At 33.5% G+C, this 16,510-nt stretch overlaps 2 protein-coding genes across 3 annotated transcripts in view; one reads left to right on the top strand and one right to left on the bottom strand.

Moving 5' to 3' along the window:
* Positions 1 to 747, top strand: part of Actl6a (actin like 6A) — a 32,900-nt gene extending 32,153 nt beyond the window's left edge. For both annotated transcript variants that reach the window (XM_027942174.3, XM_071615449.1), the window contains exon 14: positions 270 to 747. In XM_027942174.3, the coding sequence (XP_027797975.1) occupies positions 270 to 350 (81 nt within the window). In that variant the 3' untranslated portion in view covers positions 351 to 747. The remainder of the gene's footprint in view (positions 1 to 269) is intronic.
* Mrpl47 (mitochondrial ribosomal protein L47) lies at positions 269 to 16,479 on the bottom strand. The gene is made up of 7 exons (XM_027942173.3): positions 16,370 to 16,479; positions 13,738 to 13,883; positions 12,504 to 12,564; positions 9,992 to 10,088; positions 4,283 to 4,413; positions 2,930 to 3,025; positions 269 to 1,459 (listed from the first exon to the last, which is right to left on the bottom strand). The coding sequence occupies exons 1-7, from the start codon at positions 16,465 to 16,467 to the stop codon at positions 1,336 to 1,338; spliced, it is 753 nt and encodes a 250-aa protein (XP_027797974.1). The 5' UTR covers positions 16,468 to 16,479; the 3' UTR covers positions 269 to 1,335.
* Between the last annotated feature and the right edge of the window lie 31 nt (positions 16,480 to 16,510).

Here is a 16,510-nt window from a genome sequence, read left to right as displayed (position 1 = left end):
ACAAGCAGTACCCTCTTGTCTTCCTTGACAGCCATTTTCTAAGTTCTACACAGATTCACAGGTATAAAAGGATTTAATATTCTTTATAACCTGAAAGGCAGGTTTACATTGTATCTTGGGATGGGTCTGGAGGAATTATGGAGTACTTTGTTTAGGAAGGGAGTTTAAAAGTTCTTCAAAGTTTAAGAGTTGTTAAAACAAAGATATTAAAAGCAAAATGTACTTTTCATTAATAAGTAAGGCAAAAATTATTTCTTTCCATTTTACAGGGCACCTTTCAGCAGATGTGGATTTCCAAACAAGAATATGAAGAAGGAGGGAAACAATGTGTAGAAAGGAAATGTCCTTGAACAAGAGTTCCCAAAACTGTACCTTCCTGTGTCACCTTACGTTTCATAGCTTTAGTATACTCAGGAAAGAATGACCATCTTTTGTAGAATGTTTATACATTTTTGCATATTTCAATTTCCACTTAAATTTTTTAAGGCTTTAACTAGCTCTATAAATTAAAATGGGTTTGTGCTTTCCTTGAAATGCACTTATTCTTATTACAAGCATTTTATAATTTTGTATAAATGTCTATTTTCTCTAAATATTTTGCTTTCAGTAAAATGCTTTCCAACTCTGTTTAGTATATTAATTACCAGTGGGTGGTAGAATTGCTTTTTATTGACTAGTAAAAGTTACTGCCTATGCTTTTACCTCAGGCTTGCAAATTTAAATAAAAATTACTAGCCATTCCAGAAATATTTTTGGACTGTTGTATGCTGTGACTTGCTACTTTTAAATACCAAAGCTATATTTTAAATTTTTTTAAGATGTTATTTTGTTCATTTATTTATATGCAGTGCTGAGAATTGAACCCAGTGCCTCACACATGCTAGACAAGTGCTATGCCACTGAGCTACAACCCCAGCCCCAGCCAAAGGTATTTTTAATCATTATTTTCAGTGAAAATGTTTACTGTTTATTAACAATAGTGTCCACATATGATTCATTTCATATTCACAAGTAATACTAAAAAGGTTATTTGAATTCCAAATACTAACTTATTGCCTTAGCTTTGGCGGTTCTATACCCTCTAAGATAAGCAGGGAATATTAACGCCTCTTTAGATAGGATTTAATTTAATCTGAACTTTATGCTGGATTTGTAAAAAATCTTATAGGCAACAGACCTCTTTGACAATTTACATGCCATGTTAACCCTCAGGACAACTGATAGGTCATTTGATCAAAAGCACAATTTCTTTATAAACCACTTAACATATATTTACTTTTGTATATAGACTATTATACAAGAAAAAACACATAGTAAATTAACAAGTCAGACTTTTTAGACAGAACTTGACTTCTGAGCTTCAGCAAGATGTGGAAACTTTTCTTGAAGACGTTTTTCTTTCTTTTTCTCTAAACTTTGCTTTCTTGCTTTGAGGCGGGCTTGTTTCTCAAGCCTCAATCTAGAATAATAAAAGCATAACAGTAATTTTGTATGAAACTATTTCTTTGCTACTTAATACTATCAAAACATGTCCAAAACATGCCAGTCTCTGATTTGGTGTTTATATTATTAAACTTATAATAATCACTGTAAATCTATACAAGTCAAGATAAATGTGAAATCAAAATCATCTATAACCCTACACTAATACCATTTCTGTTTTATGACTGGAAAGAATGTTCATATCTTATAAGCCTGGAGTAGACTAGGCCTGAAGTTCAATTCTAGTATGACTGGAAAACATTCTGACACTTGTAGGAATGCCCAAATTTTCAAATAGCACTCACCCTAACTTATCCTCTTCCCTACACACAGAATAAAATCATGCTAAAAGATGACACTTAACACTGATTAGACTTAACCTTTCTCTTAAAAGAGTTTGTCCCTCCACATTAGCATTCCAGGGCAGTACGCATTTGTGCTTCAGGAAAATTTTGCTGATCTGTATGGCCATTTGGGAGTGATCAAAATTGAGGATGATAAGTTCATGGATGCCAAACCTCTACTGTACTGAAATTGATATTTTTATGGGATACTTTACTGATCAGTATATAAGGGTTGATATAAAATACACAATAAGAGACACTTCTGGGTAAAGACAAAAATATACGTGTGTGTGTGTGTGTGTGTCTGTGTGTGTGTACATATACATACATATAGATATAGATATATACACACAGACTAAATTGTTGAAATATTACCCATTCATCAGTCTGATCCAATTAGATTTTGGCCATTTACAAAAACTCATCTGAGTGAAAGAGTTTTTCTATTAAGAATGTTTTGAAGATTACATTCTTTGAAGGCTAAAAAAATTACTTTCAATGATAAAACCATGCTTTTAGATGTGGATCCAGTGTTTTAAATAAGCATTTTTTAAAAAGCATTTTAAAAAATTGAAAAAATTATTTTTAATTATCAGGCGGTGGTTCTTGGGACTACCTCATTTCTCTATCGTAATATCAGTCTTATGTTCTCCCTATTCAACGATAAACTTACGTGAGAATTTGCTACGGAAAATACATGATCAACTTTCTGCAGGCTCGCATGATTTCATATATAATGCAACAGACTTCTCTCCCTAGTCTTTGTTTTCATTAACCTTGTAATAACATGAGCTCATATTTTGTGCAACTGATTTATTTGGAGCTTGCATTTTAACATTACAGTTGGATTTTCCCATTTACTTATATACAGATAGATGGAAAAGCAATAGAACTTTTGATAGTATTGTTAACTATTGTTAACAGTGGCTGTTTCTGGATAGTGAGATTACATATGACTTTAATTTTCTTTTATTAACTAATCTTCCTATTTTTTTTCTACAATGAATAGGTTACACTTTCATAATATAACAAAACAAAGTTTAATATATGTCAACTGATGTTAAAAATGCTGTTTCATTATGATTAAAGATATTTGTGCTCACCTCAGAAAATGATCCACGTAAGGCATTGCAAAGAATCGTTTCCTATTGTATCTTTTATTTAGGTACCAAGGTATAGGCCACTGCTTGAACTTGTGCCTGCCAATAAAACAAGTTACTTCTTTATAGAAAATACTTAACATATTTTCACTTTACTGATTTTCCAGCTTTTCCTAATTCATGTCAAATAAATTAATCCAAATAAAAGTTTAAAAATAAATATTTTTTGGTTTTTGCTTTAAAGCAGTACTGGGGATTGAATATAGAGCCTCAAGCATGGTAGATGAGTGCTCTACCACTGAGCTACATTCTGTCCCTAAGTTTTTAGTTGTTTTGACAAGTTCTCTTTTCTGTGTTGAATTAGATGGTTACAGACAGCACAGCTACTCTCCTATGGCTCCAAGCAGTCCATTAAAACAACTTGTCAAATGAGTAGGTGCATAGGGCTGGGGCTGTAGCTCAGTGGTAGAGTGCTTGCCTAGCATGCATGAGGCATTGGGTTGGATCCTCGGCACCACATAAAAATAAACAAAATAAAAGCATTCTGTTCATCTACAACTACAAAAAAATAAATAAATAAAAAGAAAATGAGTAAGTGCATAATATTGTGATGGTGTTTCAAGAGCACAGTAAGGTCTAATAATCACCCAAAATGCCTTCTCCCCTTGGCTGTCCAACGTTTAAAATACTACTAAGAAAACTTCATTTTGGCTTCTCAACTCAAGTATAAGTACACACCAGAAGACAGGTTTATTTGCCCTGGGCCAATTATTTATGACTCAGTGTACTATTAGAGCCTTTCACAAAGTATGACAAAAATTCTGTATGTAGTAGAGAATAGGAGGCATAATCATTAACTTTTTCATAATTTGGCCTAGGGATTATTTTGACAGCAACAATAGCAAACTGAAACTGATTTATGTGACCCTGATTCCTCCAGAACTTTTTTTAAGTTGCAGGTTCTTAATGGGTAGAGAGGGCAGTGGTGTATCCTGAAATTAGCTTCAAGAATCTTATAACTTGAAATGATATGTGTATATGTTTATGTTCCTGGATCAAGGATCCAGAGCTTTCAAAAAATTCTCAAAAGATCCCATGACAAAAGATAAGAATCAATGTTATAAAAAACCCTATACATACATAACAATCATGAGAATGGGATAGTTGAGCTGCTATTGGTTTTATCAAAGTGACCTGCAGTCCATATCCTAGTGTTGCAAATAGGTCTGGGTCCTCTTCTTATACAAGATAAATCTCTGAAATGATCAGAGTTAATATTATTAAAAGATAGTGGACAGCAAATGAGGTATGGGATCTCCATTCTCATCTTAGATGATCACAATGTAATCTATGTACCAGATGACTCTTCCAAAGATGTCTCTTCTCCAAGCACCAGGTCTAGCTTTTTCCTGACCAGTCTGAAGAAGCCTTAATGCATCTTCTCTTTCCTGGACAACTTTATCTAATGCATCCATTGAATCAACCACCTAACAAGAAATCAGAAAAAAAGATTCAATTTCAGCACTCACCTCCAACAGAATTCCAAAGAAAAAGAATATATAAGACCAAGGATATATAAAAATCTATGATGGGGGGTCTGGGGTTGTGGCTCAGTGGTAGAGTGCTCACCTAGTACGTGTGAGGCACTGGTTTCGATCCTCAGCAGCACATATAAATAAATAAATTAAGGTATTGTGTCCAACTACAACTTAAAAAAAAAAATGATGTTTTTATCAAGGAACCATTGTCAAGTACTTCCTAAAATCCTGTTTGTACACAAGTGTCTATAATACCACTTAAGTTTCATTTAAATAAAAATCTATTTAGCTCAGATTCCCAAGTATTATTTTGTCTGGAGTGGGATACACTTGTATAAATTCCTTCTGGAGACCCAATTTAACTCAGGCTATTTCAAAACTCTGTGAACTACTATAGTTCACTACTTTATACTACTATAACTATAGTTATACTACAAAACATATTTTAGCCTGGACAGATCACTGTTTCCCTCATATGCTCACACCATTTTGGTTGGCTTTGCAGCTGTTGCTATTACAGGGAAAGGAGTACCAGTCTATATCCTGATACTAGAGTAATTGCAAAGATTAACCAGAATACAAAAAGACACTATTAGAATGTCTACATTTTAAGATTTCTATTGTGTGATTTCTAATGTACATAATATACTGGCAGAATAATGTATTTAAAAATACCCATATACTGGGAGATAGTAAAGTCACAAGAGCCAAACTTGTTCATATTTCTAAATAATGAGTGCCATTTTTACATGGGTAGGTGTGTGTATCACCCTTGAGCATCACGACACATGTGAGATACTGCCTATATATATATATTTGTTTCTTTTTTTTTTATCACCCTTGAGCATCACGACACATGTCAAATACTGCCTATATATATTTGTTGCTTTTTTTATTAGTTGCACATGAGAATACAATGATCTTGACATATCATACATTTGAATCAAATGGGGTATAATTTCTCATTTTTCTGAGTGTATAGGCTGCAGAATCACATTGGTTATACAGACATGTATATACATACAGCAATACTAGAGTCTATTTTATTCTGCTGCCCTTCCTATCCCCCTTCCCCTCCCCTCCCATCACTTCTCTATACCCAATCTAATATGACACATTTCTTATAAAAATCCTCAAAAAGGATGATTCAATTATAAAGATAATCCCACAGTTTGCTATGAGACTTGAAAGAAATGAAAGCTACTCCTTCAGACAAATTACCTTCTAACCTGTTTATTTAGCTAACAGCACTATTTTCAACTTCATTCGAGGCCTTAGAATAAATTTATGTTTTCTCAACTATATGAATTTCTACAAAATCTTTGCTAAAAGATGGGTAAGAAAAATCCTGTTACGAAGACAGACAAACTTAGAAAAGGGAAAGAAGCACACTGGCAAGAGCCTAATACAGACCTCTCAAGATTCTTCAGGAATCTTAAGTAAATCTGGCTGTTGACTGACTGTATTAAAGAATCTGCCCAAACTACAGTAGGGCTTGAGGCTCCAAACTCAAATCTAATGAAATGAAAGTAAATGACTACCAAGTCCACAGAGTTAACATTCAAATGTTCATACCAGCAGTCAAGAAGGAGTATCAGAAGTATAGGTTAAGCATCATGTCAATGTTCAAAAAGTTTTGGACTTTAAATTAGTGATGCTCAAAAAGTAAAGTTTATGCAATTATTTCCAAACCCAGAACACTCTAAAATCTGATATTTCAGGTTCCAATCATTTCCTAAATGATAAGCTTATCAATGAGTATCAGATACTCCTCATTCAAACAGTCAACTTCAAAGAAACTTCTAGTTTATAAGTTTCCCAGAGCAAAGAGAGTCAGCTGAGAGAATATGAAAGTAATGAGGCAATGTCACAGTAATAGCCTATACTCCTACTTATAGTCAGAAATTAAATTTAGAGAGTAGCCCTTAAAAGTTTTCTGAGTCTAAAAATACACGTGTCCTGACACAACAAAGAGAAGCAGCACACATAGTCTGGGTCTTTTATCTCAATGTGTACTTAATTATTTTAGGCACAACCATAGCAAACTACTCTGCCACAATTCAAAGACTAGATTTAATAGTGTTTTATAAACAAAATTTGTCTGTAATATGTGATATTTTGTCCCAGTTGTAATTCTCATGTTTCTCTTCTATCTTCCTAAACAGTTGCAAACTGTCAGTTTATATCTTTTTTTTAAACCTCAGATTTTTTTAACTATTTTTATTAGTTGTTGATGAAATTTTTTATTTTATTTATTTGTATGTGGTGCTGAGAATCGAACCCAGTGCCTCACACATGCTAGGCAAGTGCTCTGCCACTGAGCCACAACCCCAGCCCCGTCAGTTTATATCTTATAGAAAATATTTTTCAACTTTTTTAAAAAATCTTTTTTAGTTGTCAATGGACCTTTATTTTATTTGTTTATATGTGGTGCTAAGAATCAAACCCTGTGCCTCACACATGCTAGGCAAGCGCTCTATCATTGAGCCACAACCCCAGCCCCAATATTTTTAAATTTTGAGTAACAAAGTTTCCTTAGTATGTCTAAGAAACACTAAGAACACTAAATAAATTTGAAGTTTGGTTACTGCAGGGTGAGGGATAATCTGTTGCTGAAGTTCAAAGTTCTTACAATAGCATTATTTTAGCAAAAACATTTTCACCAAAAAAAAAAAAAAAAAAAGAATGTTATTTATAAATCATCCTTACTTGTCAATGCACTTACAAGAGTCTATAAAATATAAACTTCCTTCACAGCAGAGTTAGCAAATATAGATGAACATAAGTGACTTTACTTTTTAAATTTTATATAGCAATGAGGGCACCTACCCTGCACATCTTACTCTCCAATTATATAAAAGAAATCAGTTTTTTTTGTAAAGTGGCCAGTTCCAGGGCTGGGGTAGGTTAGTACCAAACAAATTCTCTGCGATGCCTTCTGTCCACTTGCTGGCATGAGGACACAGCATCCATTTTGAAGGAATTAACATCAATTAAACATGGGATAATGTTATTAAGGGATCATAACTCATTCAATAAAATTGGAATCCATGTCTCCCCACTAATGGTAATAAATGAAAAAAGACAAATGCAAAGATGAGAAAGCCTTCCCTTATAGAAGAAAGCCAACTGAAAAATGTAGAAAGCCACAGGATTAGAGAATCACTACTTAGCAAATATAATAATAACTGATTAGAGTAAGAATCATCAGTGGATACTAAAACTAGTGAGTGAAGCTGAGAAGTAACAGGATATTTACATGATCTTAAAAGCATTTCCTAACAAGATATTTATTTAGATACAAAGAAAAAACAGTGGAGAAACCTAAAGGACACCACCTAATCCAAGTTATTATTGTTTTTTTAATCCAAGTTATTAAGGCTAACATCTTCATTAACAGAACAAATTAACATCCTGCCCCTCCTGATCTAATGTACTATGCAGAATCCAGTAGCACTTCAATCCTATCATGAGGAATATCAGGTGAATCCAAATAGAGGGACTGAACTATATGCTTAATGTCAATGTCATATATGTTTTTTAATATTTTTGTTTAATAAGTTTCTTTAGTAGTATGTCACAAAACACAAGAACACTAGAAAGACTGAGACTCCAGATTAAACAGGACTAAGACATAAAACTGGAAAATGCATAATCCAGGATTTTTTTTTTTTTTTTCAAATATTTATTTTTTTTTTTAGTTTTCGGCGGACACAACATCTTTGTTTGTATGTGGTGCTGAGGGTCGAACCCGGGCCGCACGCATGCCAGGCGAGCGCGCTACCGCTTGAGCCACATCCCCAGCCCCAATAATCCAGGATTTTATTGTTGTTTATTTTAAGGATGTTGATGGGATATTTGATAAAATCTGTATAAGATTTATACATTATATAAGTTACATAATTATATAATGTTAAATTCCTGATTTAAAATTGTATATTTATATACACTGTTGAGCTTTTTTGAAATATATTGTTTTTATGGATTAAAGGGACATCATATATACAACTTATTCTCCAAGAGTTAAGACAATGTATAGAGAGGTGCAGGAGGTAGAGAAGCATAACAGAAATATGGTAAAATATTCACATGTGGAAAGTGAGTAAAGGGCATATAAGAATTAATTATACTGTTTATGCAACTTTTATCTAAGACTAATATTATGTCAAAATAAAGTTAACAAAAATGTTATGTAGCTCAATTTTCACTAAGCCAGAAAACCTTCTCCATAATTAGGGTAAATAACTGAGGTTTTATTCCATACTTTCTTTGATTTTCTCCAAGGATACTATGTCCTTCCCTCTTGAAGTCAGTGTGGCAATCATGGTTGGGACAGGTGGGAAAAAGAAACTAATTAAAGTTAGGCACAAGACTAAAATTGTTAAAAAACCAAGTTCTGTTTCCATGACAGAAGAATCAACAACATTTGACCTTGAAAGCAATCTAGGAAAAAAAACTTATAAATCTAACTAAATAAAATGTAAAATTTCTACATGGAATATACACCACATTTTAAACACAGAAAAAAAGGAGGCAGATCTACATATATGAAAGAAATCCATGGGTAGGTGAAAAGTCCAAGTTTCAGGAGATAATATGCAGTATAACCAAATTTGTGTACATAAAAATAATTAGACACACTTCTACAAATATAGACTAATTTGGAGGATAAATAAGAAACACCTAAAATTTATTATTCCTTGGAGTGCAGTAGGAATACAAAAGATTTTTCTCTTAATGATAACAAAAATCTAATTAAGAAGATAATTAATCTTTTCACAACCACATGAATATATATAACACTACGGAACTGTACACTTAATAATGGTTAAGATGGCAAATTTTATGTTATGTGTTTTTTACCCTAGTAAAATAAATACATTTTAAAAAACTGTTCTAATTAGTGAGAAAGTGGCTGAACCAGAGATGGAAATGTATAGTGGTATAGCTACTTTATTTTTTTATTTCTTGGGGTGCTGAGAATTGAACTCAGAGCCTCAGGCCAGACCACGCCTGTGGTCTAACACTGTGCAGCTGCTTCAGAATATAATTCAACTGTTTCTTACAATGTTAGACAGAGGTTTTACCATATGACCCAGCAATTTCACTCCTATGTATCTTCTTAAGAGTATTAAAAATATATATCCGCCCATATGTTGGGGTTGCAGGTAGGATTGGGGAGTGAATAGAGATGGGCATGAGTTTTATTTTCAGAGTGATAGAAATATTCTAAAATACAATAGCTGTGATGGTTGCACTCTGTCAGTTTACTAAAAATCAAACAAGAATAGAAAAAAATATGTCTTATTTGATAAGAAATACAGGACCTATATACTCACTCCTTTTAGCTTTTATCCTGCACTTGACTGTCAAGCTTCCCACAAGCTTTACCTTTTTTTGTTTGTTTGTTTTTAATACCTCTATTTTATTTATTTTTTTAATGTGGTGCTGAGGATCGAACCTAGTGTGTCACACATGCAAGGCAAGCACTCTACCGCTGAACCACATCCTCAGCCCCAAGTCTTACCTTTTCTAACCGCTCTGGACTTGGCATTGGCAATCTCTGCCTCTTAGCCTCCTGCTCGAGAGTTAGAAGCATGTTTCTTTCTTTCAGTAGGACATACCTGTATCAAGGAACACAAAACCTATGATGCTGTTCTATGGTGGTTGTGATTTCTGACACCAAATTTAATGATCTATACTTGAAAGTCCTTTAGAAATTTCAATGCATAAAATATTGTGATTAATCTTTTATACAGAGCTATATCTTTGCTTATTCATTTGTTCACAAAATCTTCCACATACCACGTTAAATGACAGAAGAGTAATAAAAAGCCTAAAATATAGTCTCTACAGTCTAAGTAGACAGAGAAGGAAAAAGGGATATAAGAAACATTTACTGAGTACCTGTTATAAGTTAGGCAGCATGTTAAGCATTTTATATACAGTATTTCATTTCATTCTCAAAACAACCACCTTTTTTTTTTGATACTGAGGATTAAACCCAGGGGTGCACTGAGCCACACACCCTCCCTTTTTAATATTTCATTTAGAGACAGGGTCTCACCGAGTTGATAAGTTGCTGAGACTGGCTTTGAACTTGACATCCTCCTATCTCAGCCTCCCGAGCCACTGGGATTACAGGTCCAAGTTACCCCGATGGCCTCAAAACAACTTTTTGAGGTTCGTGACTATGCCCCTTCTTCTCCCTTCCTAAATGAAGTATCTTAAGTTTGAGAGAAAAAAACATATTCTGGGTCACATAGCTAACTTTGCATTCAAATATTTTGGGTCACACAGTGACTTCTACATTCAAATCTTGAGCTGTGTGCAAAACCCATTTCTATGTATTTTAATTAATTTTTATTGGTGTATTACAGTTATATATAATAGTGGGATTATTGAGACATATTTATACATATATATGTATAAATATTTATAGATATTTAAATATTTATACACATATATATAAAACATAATTTGGTCAATTCCATTCTCTAGTACCTCCTTTGATCTCCTCTCCTCTGTCCACCTGGTTCCTTTCCTACAATCTATTGGTCTCCCTTCTATTCTCATTAGAGTTCCCCCATTCCATATATACTTTTTAAACACACTCTATTGTTAATAAGATACCTCTTCTGGCTATAACAAAGAGGAAAAGGCTTCACAGAAAAGATAGGATTTGTTAGGGTGGAAAGGAGAGCAAAGGGACCAAAATTAAAGGTACTGAAGCAGATGAGCAAAGATGAGGGGAAGGTTTTGTGACTATATCTGTTTATGAAACAATCACTGCCAGTTCATCATTGAGACTCACATCTGTAATCCCAGGGACTTGGAAGGCGGAGGCAGCAGGATCACAAGTTCAAGGACAGCCTCAGAAATTTAGCAAGTCCCTGAGCAACTTAATGAGACCTTGTCTCAATATAAAAAGTTAAAAGGGCTTGGGATGCAGCTTAGTGGCAAAGCATCCCTGGATTTAATTCTCAGTAACTCCCAATCCCCCTGCCAAAAAAATTAGAGTTGGAAGAAAATAAAGGAAATGTGGAGGGAGCTAAAAATAAGATAAAGAAATTGGTGTACACCATACTATGGATATAGATAATAGGGGGGGAAGTGAGGCACAAGATTGTTTGGTGTCAGCCTCAGTCAATATTGAAATAGCCCTACCTATCCCTTTACTGCTAAACCACAATAACAGTGCTTAAACCACTTATTTTTCAATAGTAAATATATAGTATTAGTGGTTTTTATAAGCACTTTAAAGGCCTCTTAGAGTGCCTAGGTAGATAAAATTTATGAATTAAGTGGGTTGAGTGAAAGGACAACACGGAGGATAAAGAATGGTGGTATGCACTGTTCCATCTAGAAGGGACAGAAGGGACTCTTGCTGCACAGACCAGTCAGTTGTTGTCATGCAGGAATGCAGGGACAATGTTGCCAGTTCACATATCTGATCAATCAAAAGAAATCAGGAGTCTATTTTTTATGTGATATTTCCCAATTTTAAAAGCAACTACAACTTAAACAAAACACTTCTGGGCTAAACACTGTCAATTTAAAAGGTAACCCTTTCTTAAATTCTCTGAACCCTCTCAAATTCATTAGGAGTACCTGCCAGAAAAATTTACCTAAATTCCCAGTTAAATGCTTCCTCTAGCACAAAACCCCAAGCAAATAGGCTAAAGAAGCCAGACCATTACTATTTAAAAAAAAAAAAAAAGGGTAGTAGAAAGAAGAGAAGTCTAAATGTGATGAACTATTTCCCATTTCATTTTATTAGTTTACTGAAAATGCTATTATAAAGGTATTAGTATGACTGGTAGCAGTTACAGTAAAATTTTTAAAACCCCAACTATTTGAGACCTGTCTTCATATAATCTAATCTCTGTCACATTTATAAAATCTCCCATGATCTTATATATCATATATGTCATTCAGAGTACTGTAAGACAAATCACTACTCAATTTCTTACATCAGATAGATATATCCCACTGTTATACTGTAACTGTTTCAAACACCAAGATATTAGTGTACTTACCAAAGTTTATGTAAATCTTCATTACTTTTGTTCCTTAACTGCTGACAAGTCCATGCAGCTCCTATTAAAATGACAAATTTATAACATGAAATAATATTTCTAGCTATGTCCTTGGCAAATTGCTTATCTCTCTAAACCTGTTTCCTTACTGTAAAATACACAATAACAACAAAAAAAATTGAACAACCAACAATAAAAAATTAAAAAAAAAAAAAAAGAAAAAAAATACACAATAACATTCTTACATACCATTATTAGACAGCAATAGGAAAATAACAGTAATATTACTGGCAATAGCATTCAGAAATTTCATTTTATTTATTTGTTTGTTTGGGGTATTGCCAGTTTCATTTATTTATTTATTTTAAGACAGGGTCTCACTGAGTTGCTTAGGGCCTCACTAAGCTGAGGCTAGCCTTAAACTTGTGATCCTCCTGTCTCAGTCTCCCATGTTGCTGGGATTACAGACTTGCACCACCATGTCTGGCCTCAGAAAGTTTTAGGCATCAGTATCAAATGTATTTTTGGACCCTAATATTAAAACATTTTATGTAATTACAAATTAATTTTTTATTATTACTAAAAAATGGAGTCTAAAATAAGCCTTAAACTTCACTTAAGTTAACAGAAAAACAAGGAAGTGTCCTCAAAGTAGAAAATCTTAATTGATGGTTGCATATCAGCCAGCAATCTCTAGTACACAATGTGAGAAAGCAGTCATATTAGTTTAGCTTGAAATGCTGGAGAAGGTACTGCATGTATCACAGCTTCTGGGCAAAAGTCAACTGTCCAGTGTTCACTCTTGAGGGATGAAGATTTTTCAACGTAAAATCCGATGTTAGAGACTGAGTTAACAGAGAGGAAGATGATTTGTAAACTTTTGTCTGTTGATCATATTTCATTTGCAGAGGCATCGGGAATTTAGTGTTGCCAAATATGGAAATACAATTTGCACTAAAACTAAATAAAACACAAAGCCCCTCCTCCACGTCCATAAAAAAAACAAAAAACTTCACTTAATTAATACTTCGAATCTACTCCTTTTCTAAACCTTTTGCTAACCTACTAAGGAATTATTAACTGTATTATTTTGATGACCTTTTGATTTTCTCTGGTAGACAGTCCAAAGGAAATGAAAGGAAACATCTAACTAATTCTTAAACTGGATAAATAATTCTAGAATAATAGAGGGTTCAATAAATACATTTAATATTGACCAATCCAAATATCTCACCAGATTTTACTTTTTCTTCTCCCCAATTCTTTGGATCATCAAAAAATTCTTCAAGTCCTTTCCTTGACAATGTGGTATGAAGGAATTTACACTGGTAAAAGGATGTGACATTTGGTACATTCTTAGGTAACAAACTAAGAGAAAACCTGCAACATAACAAATAAAAACAGATGATTAAAGTTTTGCAATATTTGGATTTTATAAGCAATAAAATGAATCTTTTCCACACTATAATGTTAAAAAACCTATCTGGAGGCTGGGTTATGGCTCAAGCGGTAACGCGCTCGCCTGGCATGTGTGAAAGGCGCTGGGTTCAATCCTCTGCACCACATAAAAATAAAATGAAGATGTTGTGTTCACCGAAAACTGAAAAATAAATAGTTTTTAAAAAATTCTCTCTCTTCTCTCTCTCTTTAAAAACAAAACAAACAAACAAACAAAAACCTATCTGGGAATTCAGCACCATAAGCAGTAAACTTTTAAGATACTTCAGAAAGTATTTTTGATACTGCATCATACAAGTTCCTACCCAAGAATTTCAGAGATAATATATTTAAACAATTTTATGTTAAGGTAACATTTTTAGGTCTTTTCTCCTTTGTGGTGAGTGAGTCTTTCAGTAAATAAAAACATTTTAAAGGGTGACTTTGGAACATGTATCAAGGATTCAAAGTTCTTCCTCCTTTAACTCAGTGATTCTTTTAGCAATATTAACTAAATAAATGACCATACATGGGAATTTACAAATTAAAATGTCTACTAGAATATGTGGAGGGGGTTTAGCTCAGTGGAAAATCACTTGCTTAGTTCACATAAGGCCCTGGGTTCCATCCCCAATACTAGAAAAAATAAAATAGACTAAAGACAAATAAAGTATTATATATGATATCAAAACATGGATAATTACAGAAATATGCAAATGTGTAGAATGGTTAAAAAATTATTGTGCATCTGCATGATAAACTATTAGTAATTTTAAAAGAATATTTAATGATCTGGGAATATAATTTAAAAAGAAACTAGTGAAATGTATCTCAAGTGTTGTTTTTCTACTAAGAATAAATACTTAACTTGGATCTACTCTTGAGAAAACAATTAATAAATTAGTCTAAAAAAGCTAACCATCAAAAATATCAGTATGAAAGAGGAAAAAAAGAAAATGTTTTGAATCACAGAAGACTTAAAGGACATGGCAATCTATGCTATAAATGATCTTTCATTGGATCCTAAATAAAAAATTTTAAAAATTAATTTGGACAATTTAAATTTGGACAATTTAAGTTTGGACCATAATAACAATCGTTACTATAGATAACAGTAGTACAATAATGACAATACATTACTATATTTCCTGTGATCATTGTGGTAATGCAGTATGTTTGTTTCTTAGAGGATATATGCCAAAAGTACCATGATATCTGAAATATGACATATGTCAAATCGTTCAGAATAAAAAGAGCATATATAGAGTAAAAAAAAAAGTGACAAAATGTTATTAACAAAGGTGAAGAGTAAGTATATGGTTATTCTCTGTAGTACTCCAGCGACTTTTCTGTTGGTTTGATTTGTTTTAAGAAAAAAAAAATAGGGAAAACAATGGTAGTAAACAAAACTGTGTATACGTAAATATGATCCTAACTTTATTTTAAAATCATACAAATGCATATCTATGCAAAGTTAAAAATAATAGATGCAAATCTGCTCATCTCTGAGTAGCAGAACTGTAGTTGGTTTTTATTTTCTTCATAATGCTTTACTTCATTTTCCCAAAAGTGTCTGTAAACAAGCAGATATTCATTTCATAATAATGCACAATACTAAAATTTTGTTTCGTTTTTAAGGAAAAAGAATGAAGAAGAGATAATTGATCCAAATTTGCCACCCAAATCACGTCAGTTTTTGAATCTCTACAAAATTTCACAATAATTGCTTATTTCTGAGGTTCGTGTAAATATTAACAGCAGCACATAACAGATGCTCAACTGTGCATTCAACAACAAATGCATTGTTTCCTTAAAAAACAAAGATTAATATACTCTATAAAATTCAACTGCTTAAACCCAAATGTTAATAAAAGAGAGGAAACTGGACACTCTATAGTAAAAAAAAGATTGGTCTATCCAGAAGACAAGTAGTTTTTCCACCCTTAGATAAGGAACACCACTTGTGGGACGTTCCTTTCTCAACCTTGTAGGGTGACTCTCCATTCATTTGGCTAGTTTCATTATTTAATATTTGCCGAGGGATCTCATTGTGACAGAATCTTAACATGGAAAGACCCCTTCTTCTTTATACATCCAAAGCTGACACAGCATTCAATGCCCATAGCAAAAAGCCCTTCAGTTAAGTTTTTCCCAACCAACCCACCCCAAGAGGATGCTTCTGTACCTCTAGATTTACTTTAACAAACTCATCATATCTACAAGCACCATTACTATCTGGTCCACAGCAGGCAGCGATAAAATGAGAGAAAAAGGGAAATGTCAGAGGTGAGCTTCTCCTCCCCAGGTCCCACTCTTCACGGAGGTGTAGACAGCCTTTCGCTCCCTGATCTGTTTTCGGCATCTGGGCAACCAAACAAACAAAAGCAAAAGTTGGAACAATAGACAAATCTATTCCTCACATCACTTACCCTGTGCTAGCGGGGACCTTTGGAGTTATTAACGACCCGGAAACCTTCAGCGCAGCCGGGACTCTTCTACAAATAATGGCTAACCTGGCCGCAGCCATGTTTTCGCATAATTAAGTAGCCGTGTTTCCGCCAAAAATGTCG

This window comes from Marmota flaviventris, chromosome 8 (genome assembly GCF_047511675.1).
Source record: "Marmota flaviventris isolate mMarFla1 chromosome 8, mMarFla1.hap1, whole genome shotgun sequence".
Taxonomy (NCBI): domain Eukaryota; kingdom Metazoa; phylum Chordata; class Mammalia; order Rodentia; family Sciuridae; genus Marmota; species Marmota flaviventris.
This window is presented reverse-complemented; position numbering and strand designations above follow the sequence as displayed.

Coding starts and splice junctions, on each gene's coding strand:
- Mrpl47 (XM_027942173.3), bottom strand. CDS start 16,467: ATGGCTGCGGCCAGGTTAGCCATTATTTGTAGAAGAGTCCCGGCTGCG. Junction 13,884..16,369: donor AAGGTCCCCGCTAGCACAGG/GTAAGTGATGTG, acceptor GTTATGTTGCAG/GTTTTCTCTTAGTTTGTTAC. Junction 1,460..2,929: donor TACGTGGATCATTTTCTGAG/GTGAGCACAAAT, acceptor TTATTATTCTAG/ATTGAGGCTTGAGAAACAAG.